The following is a 16,335-nucleotide window of genomic DNA, read 5'->3' on the forward strand; positions in this document are numbered from 1 at the left end:
GACCCAAGAGAAACCAACAAAACAACCCATAACCAAGTAAAGTACATGCCTATAATCAATTTAATGATTTAATATAAGAATTAAGTATAACTTGACCTACCCTATGAGGGCTGAACCTGTTTGGACCAGTAAATTACCGAATCAAAAAAAAAAGTATAACTTAACCTAGTAGTAAAGGTAAAGAACTCTTTAAAAGAGAGATTTCCTTTAAAGTTGGCTAAATATACTTGCGAGACTTTTCCTACATTTTTATGTCAATCATACAACTCTTCAATTTTTCGATTCTCATGAATTTTCACTTATACTTTTCCTTGTTGACCGAACAAGCATTCAATCTAACAAATCTAACAAGTATTCCCTCAATTTTATTTTTGAAAAAAGAATCAAGCATATTATCTATGCCTAAGAAAATATAACCATGTAAAATTTTATTTAATTTATCCCAATATCTATCTTGTATTTCGAACAAGAACAAATACATACTATAAAATTCATACTTCTGTTTCAAAATACTTACACACTTCTCTTAACAAGCTTACCAATGCATAACTTTAATGATTAATATTTCTAATTCCGTACATGTAAAAAATATAAAGAAGTTGATACATTAAAAGTATATGTAAAAACCAATTTAACAAGATCTTACATGATTAAAACACGGTGGATATGCAAAAGTCAAACTATGTCATCTATTTTGAAAGGGAAGTAGTATAATACAAGGGGGGAAAGTTCCCATTATAAGTGACAAGTTATGCATGCATTCTCATCATCAAAGCTGAATAATTGGTCCAGAATTAATCATAAACCACTTTTATGGTAATAGATTCACACTGTTTCGTGAGAATCCTTACAGAACTGCTCTTCTAAATCAAGGACGTGCTATAACGAGTGACATTTTTTCCTACTGAATAATTACAGAAAGAATCAATCACATGAGACAACAGAGAGAGAAACACCTAAATCATTTGAGGTTCCTTCAATGTACATACGATAAGTATCGATTTCTTGTTGACGACCGAGAGGATTATGAGCTGCATAATGATTGTCACTAATATTATCACACATTGTAAAAATTATTTCTCTGAGCACAGGTTCGTGCCCATTAAGAAGATTTCCCATGCTTAAAACTTTTCTCCATGACTGGGTAGAAGTAGGTGGTGAAAATAGATCTGCCACAACATTTCTTTCGTCAGTTCTTACTTGTTGCTTCTGGTCGAACTCCTGGAGAGATATACTTATGTTAGATCATTATTGTTGAGCTTGCTTTCACATGATCACAGTCCACGATAATCGATCAGAGAAGATACATACAAATCATTTTCACCCCCTCGCCAAAAGGGTGTAAATTGAACTGATGAATGTGTAGGTTTTACATGGATCATACGAGTCCGCGTGTCTATTATGTTCCCTGGAATACCTATAATCAGGTTTTTTTATAAGGGCCAACTGGCCAAGGCTTCTTTTGCTGTTTATTTAGTCCTTTGAGAATATCTTCTGCTCATTTGGAATTTTTGCTCATTTGAAGCCTACCAAATGAGCAAAAATATAGCCTTCTGTACACCTAGCTCTAGGTATACCTAGGGACACCTAAAAATTTGAACATATGATTGTCCAGGCCATGCATCTACACCCAAGTCCCAAGATTGTATATTATTCCATAGATCCTAATTAACACTCATTCCTACCTCTCTAGATGGTGATAAATGGCAAAATCATGCTAGGTATACCTGGGAACACCTACGAATTTTTACATATAAATGTCCATGGCATTATGACAATGCATTCACACTCCTAGTATTATATTTTATTACATAGATAATTAACACTCATTTCCCATCTGGATGTTATAAATGGCATAAAGATCGATCAAGAAAAGCATATTTTTGGGAATGTATGTGCAATTGTGCATTACCTGGTACAAGCAACATGGAACATTCCAGGTAAACACTATTAGAATGGGTAGCAGCTAAACTAGAAAGCCTGAACCAGAAAAACTATATACAAGGCAGACATTAAGGTTTGGCTGTGTAGGGCCATAAGATTCAGTAAGCAAGAAAAGTGGAATTAAAACGTACCTCTGGCAAGTCGACTTGCACACCACCGTTACCCATTCTGGGAAGGTAAAAATTATAGTAATCATTGAATATGGCATTGGAAAGGCGTGGTGCAAGAATGAACTTTCTATGAAGAGAAACTGCCAAAATTGTCAATCTCTCTACGTGTTCAAAAATAATACACAGCCGTTTGAGATCTTCAAAAATCTCACTGTCCTGAGATAGTTGATTTGCTGCAAGCCAAGAAATTTAGGAACAATTGTTGTAGATCACAAGCAAGAAAATGAAATCCATTTTACAAGTACCTTGTAGAGGCCTCAGCATAGAGGCTAATGTATGGTAAAGCTGATCAAGTTTGCTCTTCATTTGATTCAAGTCACCAAAGCTAGCACGGTGTAAGGTATCAGCTGACGCTCTGAATGCCGTACAAAGCATCTGCTCAAGCAGTTGATGTGGTCGCAATGTCTCCAAGTAATGAAGAATCTACAGTGTTAACAATTCTTTTTCATTCAAAAGATGGTAAATATCTAAAAAGCATCAAAGAATTATAGATGAACACCCAAAACCAACAATATTGAGATAAGAACTCTAGATTATCCTCCACATCTCTGAATCGGAAACCTTAAGCTTTTATGGTCATACTAGAGAAATTATTATTCCCAAGAAAATCACTTTCATCTACAATTATAGGAAGGATATCAAAACGGAATATTACCTTCTCTCCCTCTCGATTTGGGTCCAAAAGTGGTTTCTGCTCATAAGCTGGCAAAGCAGGTGCATCATTCCAAAGTTTCCGCCAAAAATTTCCATTCTCAGACATTCTCTTTGAAAGCTGTCCTCTTGGAGGCCAATTGACACTCAACTGAGTCCCTGATAATCTGCTTTCCTCATTGCCATCACTTATCCAATCTCCTGGCGAGTGCCATCGTATAAAGTCCTCAAACACAGCATCTGGATTTGCCGCTTTAAAAGCTGACATGTCTGCTTACGAGAAACAGTTAGCAGGGGATTTGCAACTATCAGCTGCAAGCATGCACGAAATGATTCTAGCTAGACTTGGTGCAAAATATTTATGAACATTCCAGCCATGAACTTATTGAGAGGGATACTGCATACTTCAGTGTTGACTTAACAGACAGTCAAGACTCATGGATCATTAAGATTTTATACTATATATATGAGTGAAAAGACAATGGTTCTACGGTTATGTATGTATCATATATATATATAAGCTCCCATCTCAAATAATATACAATTCAAAGAGCCAAATTGAGAGATACATCTGAAAACTTGAAGTCGTATTTTTCACATAGAGATCATGAGCATTTCATCACAGGAGGATGATTCACTATATTAAACTAGAAAACTAAGAATCCTTTGTTGATACACAGTTCAAGGGGTTTATCTTTCAGATATATGTATGTCCAAAAAAACACAAACAAAACAAACTTGAGTAATATGTATGTATGCATGTATGTGCATATCTATGTATGTATGTGCGAGAGAGAAAGGGGGAGGGAGGGAGGGACTATTAGTATGTAAAGATGCAAGAATTCCAAGGGAAATTACGGAGTCAAATAGAAAAGGATGCAAAAAGAAAAGAAGTTTTCAAGCTCATTACCAGACAATAAGATCTCTCTCTCTAACTGCGCAGAAAAGCTCTGCAAGAAAATCACATAATCCTTGCTGAGTTTACACTTTACACTAATAAATTTCTATACAAAAAACAAGCTAAATTTATTTTGAGGAAATGGAAATATCGTGCACAAGATAGGGGAGTGATATAAACTCAGGTAAATTAGAGCTTAAATATCATAACTATTAAAAAAAATTCAGGCTTGAGGATAGTTGTTATATTGATAGATTCAGTGAAAATTCAACAATTTAAACCCTCGCCTTATGCAGAGGATGAGGAGCTCAACCAGGTGTGTCTCTCATAATGTTCTAGATATATTTTTCCTCTTTCTCTCCTCTATTTATACTACTCAACTAACTTGATCTCCACTACTATTCTAACAAACTCTGACTAGGAAATAATCCCTAATTAACTGATTCTTACATCATCAGAAATTCTTACATCATAAAACTAACTTGCTACCAAAATACTAAGCTGCCCTTAGCCCCTTGGTGCTTATGGGGACGTTTCCTCCATAAGTGAATAGGATAAGGGGGGATTCCAAAATACGCTCTCTAGGGGTACTGCAAATCCAAGCCAACAGCTCCATCTCCCTACTAGTGCCACCTTCATAGAACCTCCACCCGCTGGTTGTACCTTCCCACTGCAACCATCTCAACATTCAGACCACCACTGGTGACACCTTCCTACCGCTGCCATGTCTCCACCATGACCACCACCCACTGGTCGACAGCAGCCATCTCAGCACCACTCTGTTAACCACCACTATACCCATCTATAATCTATGTCCATTCGGCCACATCTCAACAAATATTACTAAGGGGGTGTTTGGTTGGACCTTTTTTTATGGTATGGAATGGAATGACATCCATTCTAATGTTTGGTTAGTCTTTTTTGGTGGAATCTCATACCTAATAGATTCTAATTCCACCCCAACCCCCTAAAATCCCATACTCCCCTACCCCCCTAAGATTCAAAGTCCATTCCATAGTACTATCAAACCCTAAACCTTCCTCACCCCTCTCTCTCCTCTGCTTCCATGAACCCTCCCTACACCCACTTTGCAGCCACCACAAGCAGTCCATCATACCACCAGCACCCGACGACCTTCTCTCTACTCCCTCCCATCCTCACCGGCGACCTTCTCTCTCTTTCCTCCCCATCCTCACCTTCTCTCTCCTCTCTCCCCATCCTCACCGACGACTTTCACTCCTCCCTCCTCATCCTCAGCGGCGAAGGCAACCTCTTCATCAAACTCGACAAAATTCTGTGTGTAGTGGGTGAGGGGAGATGGGGATTGGGGAAGTGAGAGAGTAAGGCAGAGAGGGGAAGGGGAAGTATGGGCGGCTGCACTGAGATGGTCGACGATTCCGGCGAAGGTAGCCAACAAGGAGGATGGAGGGAGGAGAGTAAGATGGAAATAGTGTGAATGGAATTTCTGAGAACTCCATGTCAAAGGAAGGAAGAAGAAAGACAGAGAGGGGGGTATTACTTTATAATTTTTCCTTTTTGACTTTTATTAATACTATTTTATTTATAAAAAAAATTGGACAGAATCCATTTCAGGATTGAACCGAACCGTGTGAATGGATTTAGAATCCATTACAGAATTGAACCAAACAGTTTTAGACTGGTATAGTGGTATGGGAACCTGGATCCATACAACCACCCTGGTATGGATATCCATACCATTTCAATTCCGTGAACCAAACAGGCCCTAAATAGAACCTCAAGAAGGTCCATGAAATCATCAAGACTATGGCCAAAGGAAAGGAGAGAGGGAAGATAATGATGCTTGGCCAAAACCCACACAAGCGTTAAACAAATTGATCAAAAATGGATGGATTCAAGTCGGATCAGATCATGTTAGTGATAAAATTGGTCCATCCATGGTTTTGAATGACTTATGAGGAGAGTTAAAGGCTACCAGAAGCCTGGAACCTGCAGGTTGTGGGTTGGGAGGGGGGGTTCAGAGAGGTCAATGAAGCAAACAGTGTTAAGAATGAAATAGAATTAATTACAATGTATTCCTTTTCTCCAGCCATTCCATGTCTTTCTTCGTGTTTAAACCACACGAGCTCTTATTGTGTTTCTTGACCAAGTGTAGAGCAAACATCATTTGCAATTGTATATATCTGACCCTCCAAACCCCACTATGGTAGAAATCTGAACTCTTAACTCTTAAAGTTCTAGTATGTGGTGTCATGGTGGAAAGAATGATCTCTTCCACTATCAAGAGCTTCAGTATTCTAAGTCAAAACTTGGCAAACCATTACCACTGCCCTTCCCACGAATTTATTTCACTGTAAAACAACTTCATGTGTTCCAAGAAAATTGGCGTTTGCATCTATGAATGACCAATGTGGTGCCATTTATTTACAGCTCTAATATAAATCTCTGAATTCGAAAACGTTAGTTGCAAGTTCAAAAAGCAGACTTACAGATGAATCGCTGAACGCAGCAACAGCATTTAGCCGCTCTTCATGCATGTCTTCTGTCATTGGTGGTGCATCCTAGAACGGTCCACAGAAGGGTTAAGAAGATATTTTAAGGACTATACAAAATGGGTAAACATAAAAAAAATCTGGAAACAATAGAATGAAGAAACACAGGACAGCTCACAGACAAGTCAGAAAACCTGAGTAAATGGAGCATGCATTCTCTGGCAAGAACTCAACAGCATCATCGATCCGGAAACACCAGCTGAACCTTTTCTGATGCGATCAGATGCCACTTCAAGAATTTTAAGGTCATTATGTGCTTCTCCAGTATTATCCAAACCATCTTTTCTCCCTCTGCTGCACTCCAAAGGTTACCTCATATGAGCAACATGTTCTCAGTTTGGATTAACTATTGAAAATCACCCCTAAATGGGGTGTCTATGAGACTCACCCGGATCTAAACACCATCAAAAGAAATCACTTGCAACTATCAATCTTTTTACTCACAACTCCCCCCCCCCCCAAAAAAAAAAAAAAAACAACTTTTCACATGACACTGTAAGTAATTTGTTACAAAAACATAAATTAGCAATAAATGTATATTTAACAACTTGAACTTTAATAAACAACAATTATATAACCCTTAAAGTCCTGGGATAAGGAGGTTAATTTTGGTTCATCAATAACCATCCTTACTTGACCCCTAAAACATTAAAAAAAAAATTAAAACCTCGGAATTGGTGACTTTAATTAATTACTCAAACTAGCAAACATTAGAGTAAAATCCATTAAAGGGTGATTGTGAAAAGACACTTCTTAGTTACAACAGGTGGAACCTTAAAAGATTTTAAGTCCCAGATGATTTAGAGAATATACACTCTTCTTAGGTGCTTTTCAATTCAACTCCTTTCGGTTTAAACATTTAGAACAAGGTACTTTGTACAAGGCCATAGCCCAAACATATAATTCGATGTGGTCATGACAGAATCATACACCAGGTTTAAAAGGTGGTGTAACTAAAAGTTCCTGCTAATTTTAAAAACTAATGCAATGTGCCTGTCTTGTAAGGTAATCCGCATGTTCACCTGTAAAGTGTTTACCACAAAAACAGATCCCAGGAAAAAAAAATGAATACCAATTGAGTGATCAACTCTCAAGTTCGAGACAGCAGGAATTAGTGATGAAGCTCAAACAGATATGAATAGAAATCAGTCAATCACCTAGGGTCCCGTCTACTGGGAGCCTTGGTGATACCAAATGCAACACTAACTGACTATGTGAAATATTAATATCAATATAACTACAGGTAAAGGTCACTGACTCCCAGATGTCTCCCAACCCAGAGCATGTTCGTCATTCAACCACATGACACCAGCACTTGTAAGCAAGTAGAGACCAGGTAGCTCGCTATTAGGCAATAAGTCTCACATTTGAGACCCTTAAGTATCCGCAAAATCTATCAAAGGAAACTAGAAGGAATTGCATGCTTTTAAAAAGCAACTAATAGAAAATGACCAAAAGCACAATTTCAAATTTTCTCTCACTAACCTATGAGTTCCTTCATCCACGTTTCCAGTGAGACCTGGCTTCGACAGCAACTCTTCCTACAGTTATTGTAATACGTGCCTCATCATATAAAGAACATCGAGAGATAAACCCAGGAGATGCAAAGAAACAATGTAATCACCTCAACATGACCAAATACATCATCTTTGCCTTCTGTAGCATCAAAGAACTCAGAAGTTGCTTCACGCTTCTTTTCAATACACATTGCAAACTGGTTGATAAAAGATACATGTATTATATGTTTGTTAAAATATATTAATAAAGATGCATATACGATACTTACAAGCAATGTATAATATGTTTGTCAAAATCTACCAATAAAGATGCAAATAAGATACTTACAAACTCTACAATATAGAGCGCGATGAAGCTTACCATCTGCAATTTCTGATGAATCAAGCAAGAGGAGAGATCGATGGTGTCATTAACTTGTATTTTTGGCAATGGTTGCGACTCCTCCCAACACCAACGAACTTCTCTAACAAACTCAATCCAGAGCATGGCAATAGCTAACCAGATACGATCACGAAAAAAGAAATTCAGGAAGTTAAAAAGCATTGAAAACACTGAGTGTAAATTTTTTTCTCCCTACTCTTGTTTTGCTTTTCTTCCCTCATTTTCTATTAAGATATCTAATCATGTAAGAGAAGACATGAATAGAACTCTCTGACAATTAAACATTAGATTCCTAATTTAGTAATTACCACGTATATTGCAGTTACCGAGCCACAGAGACTGTAAGCAAAATTGTGCAAATAAAGAATCCGACGGTGCGCCTTTAATAGCTCTAGAACTTTTGTTCTCACCTTCGTAAAAATTTAATGCCTCAACTCCTGCAAGAATAAGTAATTCGAACAAGCAAAAAGAAAAGCATACAAAGTTAAATATATCTTGGAAGTAGTATAATACTAGCAACTAATCCCCCACCATTGTTACACAAGTGCCTTGTTGGGATCAATCAACTAACTTTAATAGTTAGGTTATGATCGTTTGATGTCCCGTAGTTAGCATTATACTTCCTCCGTTTTTTAATTGCAACGTTTGGGTTTGCACAAGGACCAAGGAGAGGAGAGAGATAGAGCAAGATAAAAGGAGAACCCCATGTGCTAGGAGAGAGAAAGAGAGAACACACTGCTTAGGTAACAAAGAGTTGCCAAAAGTGAGAAATGTTGCAAGTAACAAACGGAGGAAGTATTTGTAAATTTTCCATACTAAACACATTATAAAACACAAAGCAAACTGAGTCCTCCTTTACAATCACAAGAAGCAAGCCAATTAACATCATTGCAAAAGACGCAATCCAAAAATAAAACCATAGCCATAAACGCACACCTCTAAAGTACCATCTGATGTATTCTTCCCTCAAAACCAATCCAAAAGCCAGTATGTGGCCCAACAAAGAAGCAGGACATGTTGAGAGGTATCCTCTGTAACGGTGTAACCAGAATGTATATGCCATAAACCACTAGTCAACTTGCAATGCAAGTAAAAGAGAGAATAAGACTATATGTCTTCGTAACACACAATACAAACAATAGGACACAAAGTTCTTGATGCTCTGAATGCTTGTTGTACCTACAAATCATCAAGAGTGTTAATCTTTTCAAACTGCTGTCCACACTAAAGTCTGGGCCTTCGCCTTCCAAATGAGGTTGGAATACATTGGGAATTGAAGCTTCTTGCAAGTGTTTGTAGAAAGACTTATGCATAGAATTGCGAGAAGTATGGGCATGCAGGCTCCATGAAACCTTATAGACCAACCAATTATCCCAGTTCCTATCATGTGGATCCCTCCTAAATTGGAGATTGCAAGCCAAGTTATGTCATCCAAAATCATAGAGGGTAAAAAGGGGGAATGATGCACACTAGATAAGTGATAGTAAAGAAAAAGAATGCTAACTGGATTCTCCTTTGATGAAAAAGGTTGCCAATATTTTGCATCATCACCATTACCACCCAAAACTTGACCGAAGCAAGGAAAAGAAAAGATAGCTTTTGAGGCAAAGTTAAATGGGTTTAGATAGGAAACCCTGAGCACCAGCAGAGCATTCCAGCAATTCGTATTTTCAACGAAAGAGCCAAAAAAGTCAAATTCCATAGGAAACCTCCATAAGTACCACAGCAATTCTCCCATTAAAATATATTCTTGGACGCCATATTCCTAAACCCAACCCCTTCTCCTCCCTCAGACCACAGATAAAATCCCACGTAGCAAAATACTGTCTCTTCTCCGCATCAACCACCAACCAAAGAAAGTCCACATAAGCCTCTCTTAACTTCCTAGTCAACCCAACCAGCTCAGAAGGGGAGGTGGTAAAGCGAAATACTGGAAACAAGATACTAACGAACAACAATAGTCATCCTAATCTTAAAGCAAAAATGCCTCTCTTCCACCCATTCACTCCCTCAGAGAACTTTATGGATCCCACAACAAGCTTCCTAGGTCATCTGTCATCCCCTCAAGGAACGCCAAGGTATTTCCAAAAGGAAACCTAAGAGGATATATAGAACCCCACATTGATAGGGTTGACTTCAAGATATGGAAAAATTACTAAGAATAGGTTTAGGGTCAATGACTTCTACAATTCAGATAACTCCTCATATCACTCAGAGGAGTCTATCTATAGCATTTTGATATCACACTCTCAAACTGACCAAAAATAATGAGCATCTACTATTCTAATACCACAAAACCACAATCACAAGTACATGAGTCAAAATGCACCATCCTAGAAGCTATCCCAATATTCCCCTTTTTCACATCGTCAAGCGAGTACCAACAGAACACTTCCCTAGGAGAAAAAACGCACCACATAATTCCAAAATCATATCTGAAGGATGAACATGAAACTGCTTAAATGCTGATAGTACATCGAATCCTAAAGAAACTCTAGCATTTCCTGTTATTACTATGGAGTATCATATTAAGCTGAAGAAGGCCATAAATAGGAGTACTTGTGGGTTGGAAAATGGTGCCTAGTAAACACTGGGTGTTGCCTTGACTAACTGCTTCCGTCACAAACCCATAACATCAATTAAATTGCAACTAATCCACATAGATAAGACATCATTAATTGAATCTGAGTGAGTATCTATAGGTAAACTCTATAGAAAAACAATGATAAGGTTAATTTTTCCAATTTGTCAATCCACGCTGCATCCTAACAGCCACCGTAATGTAGCTTCCACTAACACTGCGGTCGTGAAAGTGACCGTAAATGGTTAAGATAGACAAGAAAACAAGACAACTATAATTAAACTCAAACAAGTGTGGCCATTGATATTAGAGAATACAGGAGAAAGAAAATGAGTACCATCATGAAAAAGCTCTTTGAGTACACGATCAACAACAGTTGGGGGAGGAATCGCTGCTGAGGACCTCCGTTTTTCTGCACTTGATTCTACTGCCAGAAATCCCAAACAAATTCCATAAAGTTAAATGCTCAACAAGCAAGATAAAACAGCCAGAATCACTGTGTCTCAAGAGCATGAAAAGTAGAAGCAGCTAACAGGAATGACAAGACATACACTGGGACCTTTCAAACCTGACACAAAATCTTCCAAAAATTGAGCTTCAAATGACATCTCTAAGGCAACAACCAAGAGAGAGAGTTGGGAAGCAAATCCAACTGCCTTCCCTTTCTTACGCTCATCTCTGAAGAATGAAGAATATTATGATGTCATTGCATTAGCAATAACAAACCAAGGCAGAAAAGAAAAGTTCAGAACAGAGGGATATAACAGACTGATATATAACTTGCAAGCGCTGATATAACTGGCAGAATTTGTTCTGTATCTTTGGCCAGATCAACATATACGTCTTTCTAAACCAGATACCTTAACTATTTGAGATACATAACTACGTTTGAGGAACATCTAAAGACATAGATGCTGCATAGAACGTATCATCCTCTATTTTTCAAGAGCTCTGTCTAATTCGAAAGGCAATAGAAACAAGATCTAGTTTGAAATCCAATATTTATAGTTTAAAATCCAATATTTATGTGTTCAGATAATTATTCATATAAACCACTAGGTTCCCATCCAGAAATCAGCAAAATAGAGACGTGTATTAAAATCTTGAATCTGCGTCCAAACCCTTACTAGGCCTCGCCCGCTCCTAAAAAAGGATGGCAGAAAGAAGGAAAACCAGACAGTCTAATAATCACTTAACGAGAAGATGTCCTTATGTAAGAATGAAGAGAATCTAAAAGCAATAAAGCACTCATGAGTCTATGAAACCCATGCAGAAGCCAGAAAGATGACATGAAAAAGCACTATGAAAAAAAACATTACATAAAAATAACAGCAATTAGAGATAATTAGATGCTTACAGAATTTCTGAGAGAGTAGGAAATAGAAGCCACGTTTCAGCTTCATGAGGTGAAGAATTTTCGGTTTCAGCCATCTCAAGGGAGCTTTCAATATTTCTATCCGACCATATTGCAACCAACTCAAATCCTGCATGAATTTCAGTTTCACAACCAGTTATGACTTATGATACACAACCTCCTCGGAAGTCGTATATATACAAAATCAAAAGACAGATCATGAAATTATTATCAACATAAATTTGTCACCAGTCAATGAAAGACATCCTCTGATCCAATTCCTATTCAACACTTTGATTGAAGCATTTCATTGCCTTAGCATAAACATGATTGGAATTCTAATTTGCTCTCTTCTGTTTCTGATAAGTTGTTTAGTAGTAGTTGGTATGGGCAAGGCACAAATATTTCAAAGCTTGTGAATTTGAGACAGTCTCTCAAACACAGAAATTAGATATCAAATACTCAGAGAATGTCACTAAAAATATTAATAGGGAGCACACTACATTTGCTAACTTCTCTCACCAACTCACATAAGCATGGTAACATGCCCTTTTATTTTGCTGAGTACCAACAGAGAAATTCAGAATATACATGTATAGCCCCTAGAAAAATAACAAAACAGCAGATGTACCTTTCACTGGATCTTCAGCTGAATACCATTCACTCCAAGGGCAGTCATCATCCCATTGTGATCTTTGATGCAGTTCACCCTTACCACCTGCACTAGATTCCACATTCTCAGCTTCAGCTTCTTGCATATAATCATCTTCATCATCATACGGAAGGGATCTGTAAGTGAGCTTCATGGTATATTGAACTCTGTACAGATGCATTGAAAAGTCCAACGTAGAGAAGGCCTTATGTGATCAATTGAGCAAAACATGCAAAACGTTAGTAATAATTTGAAGTAATCAGGTATACAAGGTGAAATATAATTTCCATTAAACCATGCAAGAGATTAGAAACTCACAAATTTAGACACAAAAAGCTCATACAACCCTTCCAAATGCATAAGCTTCACGGGAACCTGACTCCTGATGCAGTCTGATTCGAATCTTCTTGTGAACACAGTTCCCATATTTTGGATACCAATATGTGCTTTACGAGAAGGGTCATGAACAGGGACAAAGGCTGGCCACAGACTGAATTACGAGGTGCAAAAAGACTTACATATAAATAGAATGAACATTAAGTACATATATATTCTGCAAACATGGAGCATAATAACCTTATGGACAAGATTTGAGGAAGAAACTAAAAACAAGGTACACATTTACAAGATAATAAAAAAAGAACGTTGAAGTGAGCTTGTGCAGGTTCTAACTAACTAAGAAACTTGTCCATGTTGACATGAGATTCATTATAAGCAGAAGAACTTTTTTTTATGACAAGCTCAACCATTACCTGCAACAGTTAGATAAAGCAATTGCAACTGCACTGAGAAGCTTGCTGGCCTCTGGAGAGTCCAATACTACACCACTTGCACTTTGGGGAGCAATTATCTATTCAATGAGCACAAACTAGTGAAACAAATATTCTACCTGAGTCTATGCAAATTGCAAAGCTAATGATCAAAGTGAAAATATTACCAAAAACTCAGTTACTCCAAATGCCAGCTGCAAATTGTGCTGATTAGAGTCCCAGTTTGTGACTTTGCCAACTTAAAAGAAGAGAGGCCGAGAAACTAAGCATGAGGAAGAACCATATATAATCTACACAGTGAAACTGAATTGCAACTGTACCTTTATACTTCTCTTTAAAGTAAAACTCCATATAATAGCTTTTTTTATCATATTTCAGCTCATAATTGGCCTTGTACAGGTCTTTTGAAGTTCCAACTAGCACTGCACCCTTCTCCTGCAATACACCCAATGACTATAAACACAAGAAAAACGAAAATCGTCCACATAGCTCATTCTACAGCAGGTAAAGTGACTTTAAAGCAGTATTAAGAACCTAATCTGCTATCAGTAATGAAGGCACTGTCATTAGATTATAAAATATATTCCTTTGGAGGATTGACTAGAATAATTAAACTTCCATTAACAACAAGCATGCTAAAGAAATTCTTACGGCCCATTTTATAGGCAATAACAAAGGATAGTAATGAGAATGAGTATACATGTGCCTTCGCAAGGAAAGTCTCACACCAATGTGGCAATGTCCACGGTAATCTTTCTCCACCCTAGTTCCTATTAATAACACCCTTTATAAAATGGTAATGATAATTAATCATGCAATGGAGTACTTTTGGGGATACTTGGGGGTTTAGTTGCAAAACAATAGACATTGGTACGAGACTTTCCTTATAGAATTCTACTCACACTTGTTATTGTAAGCGGCCATTTCTTACAAACTACCAAACAACCTACTAGTACCTGAACCGATGAACAAGTGAAGACTAAGACAGTAACTAAAGTGTCAATCTTTCATCATAAACAAGCATACCAACAAGTTCTTGGGGCCATCAGCCATCCAACGGCGACACACTGCTTCAATTTCTGATATAAACCTGATAAAGAAAATTCACACTCATCATTAGTTACAGCATTACACATTGTTAACGCCTAATATCACTAGTCTTAATATAGATAATCATGTTAGTATTATGTTGGTTGTTATATACTTCTACTACTTTTTTCAATTCAACAAACTACATCTATGATTATATATTTCTACTTATTATGCATTATATACTACCGAACAATGTTATAAACAATGTAGCGTTTATATATTTCTCCATTGTTAACTTAACCTCAGATATTTCAAATGATCTTACAACAAAACACATACCTTTCCCAAGAAGAGGCAAGCGTGAAATCATCAAAACGCTCTAACTGCATATAACACACAAAATTACAAACAAATAAGTAAGCATATTTCAATTAATTAGCCATAGTTTCTCCGCAATATACTAAACTTCAATTAATGACATAATTCATTTACATAATCGCATAAAAAAGGGTTTAATGCATTTAACAATATAGCATACATACCTCCTCTACTTCAGCTTCATCATCTTCGCTGCCACAATTCATCGTGTTTGTAATCTGTCTCAATCAATGTTGCAAAATTAGAAGCTCTGATTTCGAGGTAAATGATGTAATTGAACAGAATGTCGAATTTTTCTTTCAATTGTGAGGAATTACATACAAAAGAGGTTGTGCAGCAACAAAACGATCTTTGAATTCAATTATGGAAGTTGAAATTATCTGCAAATGAAGGTCGAAGGTAGCTTGCACGAAAAGCGATCGAAGAACGAGGTGAAGGATCGAAGAATAGGGTTAAAGTGAATTTGATGAGATTTGGAACAATTAAAGTTTGATTTGTGGTAAACAGGTAAAGTCTTAGAGCAAACGCCAAACAGGAGTGATCGGGTTCACAATAACTTATTGTATCGTGAACAATTAGGTTTTTATATGATTTTTTAATATACCTAGTTTTTCAATAATATAGTCAATTTTAATACTTCCTCCATTTTTTATTAGATGTTACACTTTTCAAATCACGAACTCCTATGTAAATTTTGGAGAGGAGAGAGATAGAGATAATGAAAAACAAAACGGTCTCATGTGAACATTTGATAGGAGATAGATAGAGAGAAGTTATTACCCAAAATAAAAGTGTAACATCTAATTTAAAACTTCCTAAGATATAAAGTGTAACATCTAAAAAAACGAAAGAAGTATAAAGTTTTTATGTAATAAAATTTGTTTGGATGCACAATAAATTATTATGAACTCGATCCTTGTGAGATATTAAAAAAAAAAGAAGTACAAACATATACAAACGTTACAACATTTGATTATGAAAATCTCTCAACCATTCTGATTTATATATGTTACTAGCCAATTGACTTGAACAAAATTCCCCAAAAAAATTAAACAATGAACGATGTCTCTAAAACCATCCATTCTTCTAACGAACTTTCACTAAAGGATGATATCATATGGCCCATGAAATTATCCACTGTTTTACATGAAGCTGAATGAAGTAAAGAAAATTGAGTTGTGATTAATCAGATATGGGAAATGTTTATCATAACTTATACCGAAATCTTATTTAGGCCCTGCAATTCATATTTTATTAATATCCTATATGGATTGATTGGTGTATTTGTAAGGTTTTATTTCCATTCTTAGTTAATTGTTGTCTCAGAATAATAATGTTTCTCATAAAGAAAACTAGTTAGTGAAACTATTGGGTCAGACCGTCTGACCCAATAGCTTTGGTCGGACAGGTTGGGCCCACTAATTTTCTTCCGCGCGCGAGCTGGCTTTGTAATATTGCAATTCATACGCCATTGT

At 36.8% G+C, this 16,335-nt stretch overlaps 1 protein-coding gene across 5 annotated transcripts; it reads right to left on the reverse strand.

The window, feature by feature from the left end:
- Window positions 1-794: 794 nt before the first annotated feature.
- LOC104900240 (uncharacterized) lies at window positions 795-15,393 on the reverse strand. 5 transcript variants are annotated; one of them, XM_010687618.4, is made up of 23 exons: window positions 15,182-15,392; window positions 15,025-15,078; window positions 14,822-14,865; window positions 14,477-14,540; window positions 13,771-13,885; window positions 13,618-13,688; window positions 13,433-13,530; window positions 12,999-13,170; window positions 12,660-12,885; window positions 12,032-12,158; window positions 11,243-11,352; window positions 11,012-11,101; window positions 8,402-8,530; window positions 8,073-8,206; window positions 7,819-7,908; window positions 7,680-7,735; window positions 6,329-6,488; window positions 6,132-6,203; window positions 3,676-3,715; window positions 2,770-3,035; window positions 2,360-2,537; window positions 2,076-2,287; window positions 795-1,221 (listed from the first exon to the last, which is right to left on the reverse strand). In XM_010687618.4, exons 2-23 carry the CDS (start codon window positions 15,064-15,066, stop codon window positions 925-927), a joined length of 2,793 nt encoding a protein of 930 aa, XP_010685920.1. In that variant the 5' UTR covers window positions 15,067-15,078; window positions 15,182-15,392; the 3' UTR covers window positions 795-924. The 5 variants fall into 5 exon arrangements, with proteins under 5 accessions (XP_010685920.1, XP_010685921.1, XP_010685923.1 ...); XM_010687619.4 differs by having other exon boundaries at window positions 11,012-11,098; window positions 15,025-15,393; XM_010687621.4 differs by having other exon boundaries at window positions 6,329-6,485; window positions 15,025-15,393.
- Between the last annotated feature and the right edge of the window lie 942 nt (window positions 15,394-16,335).

The sequence above is a fragment of the Beta vulgaris genome, chromosome 7, assembly GCF_026745355.1.
Source record: "Beta vulgaris subsp. vulgaris cultivar EL10 chromosome 7, EL10.2, whole genome shotgun sequence".
Classification (NCBI taxonomy): domain Eukaryota; kingdom Viridiplantae; phylum Streptophyta; class Magnoliopsida; order Caryophyllales; family Amaranthaceae; genus Beta; species Beta vulgaris.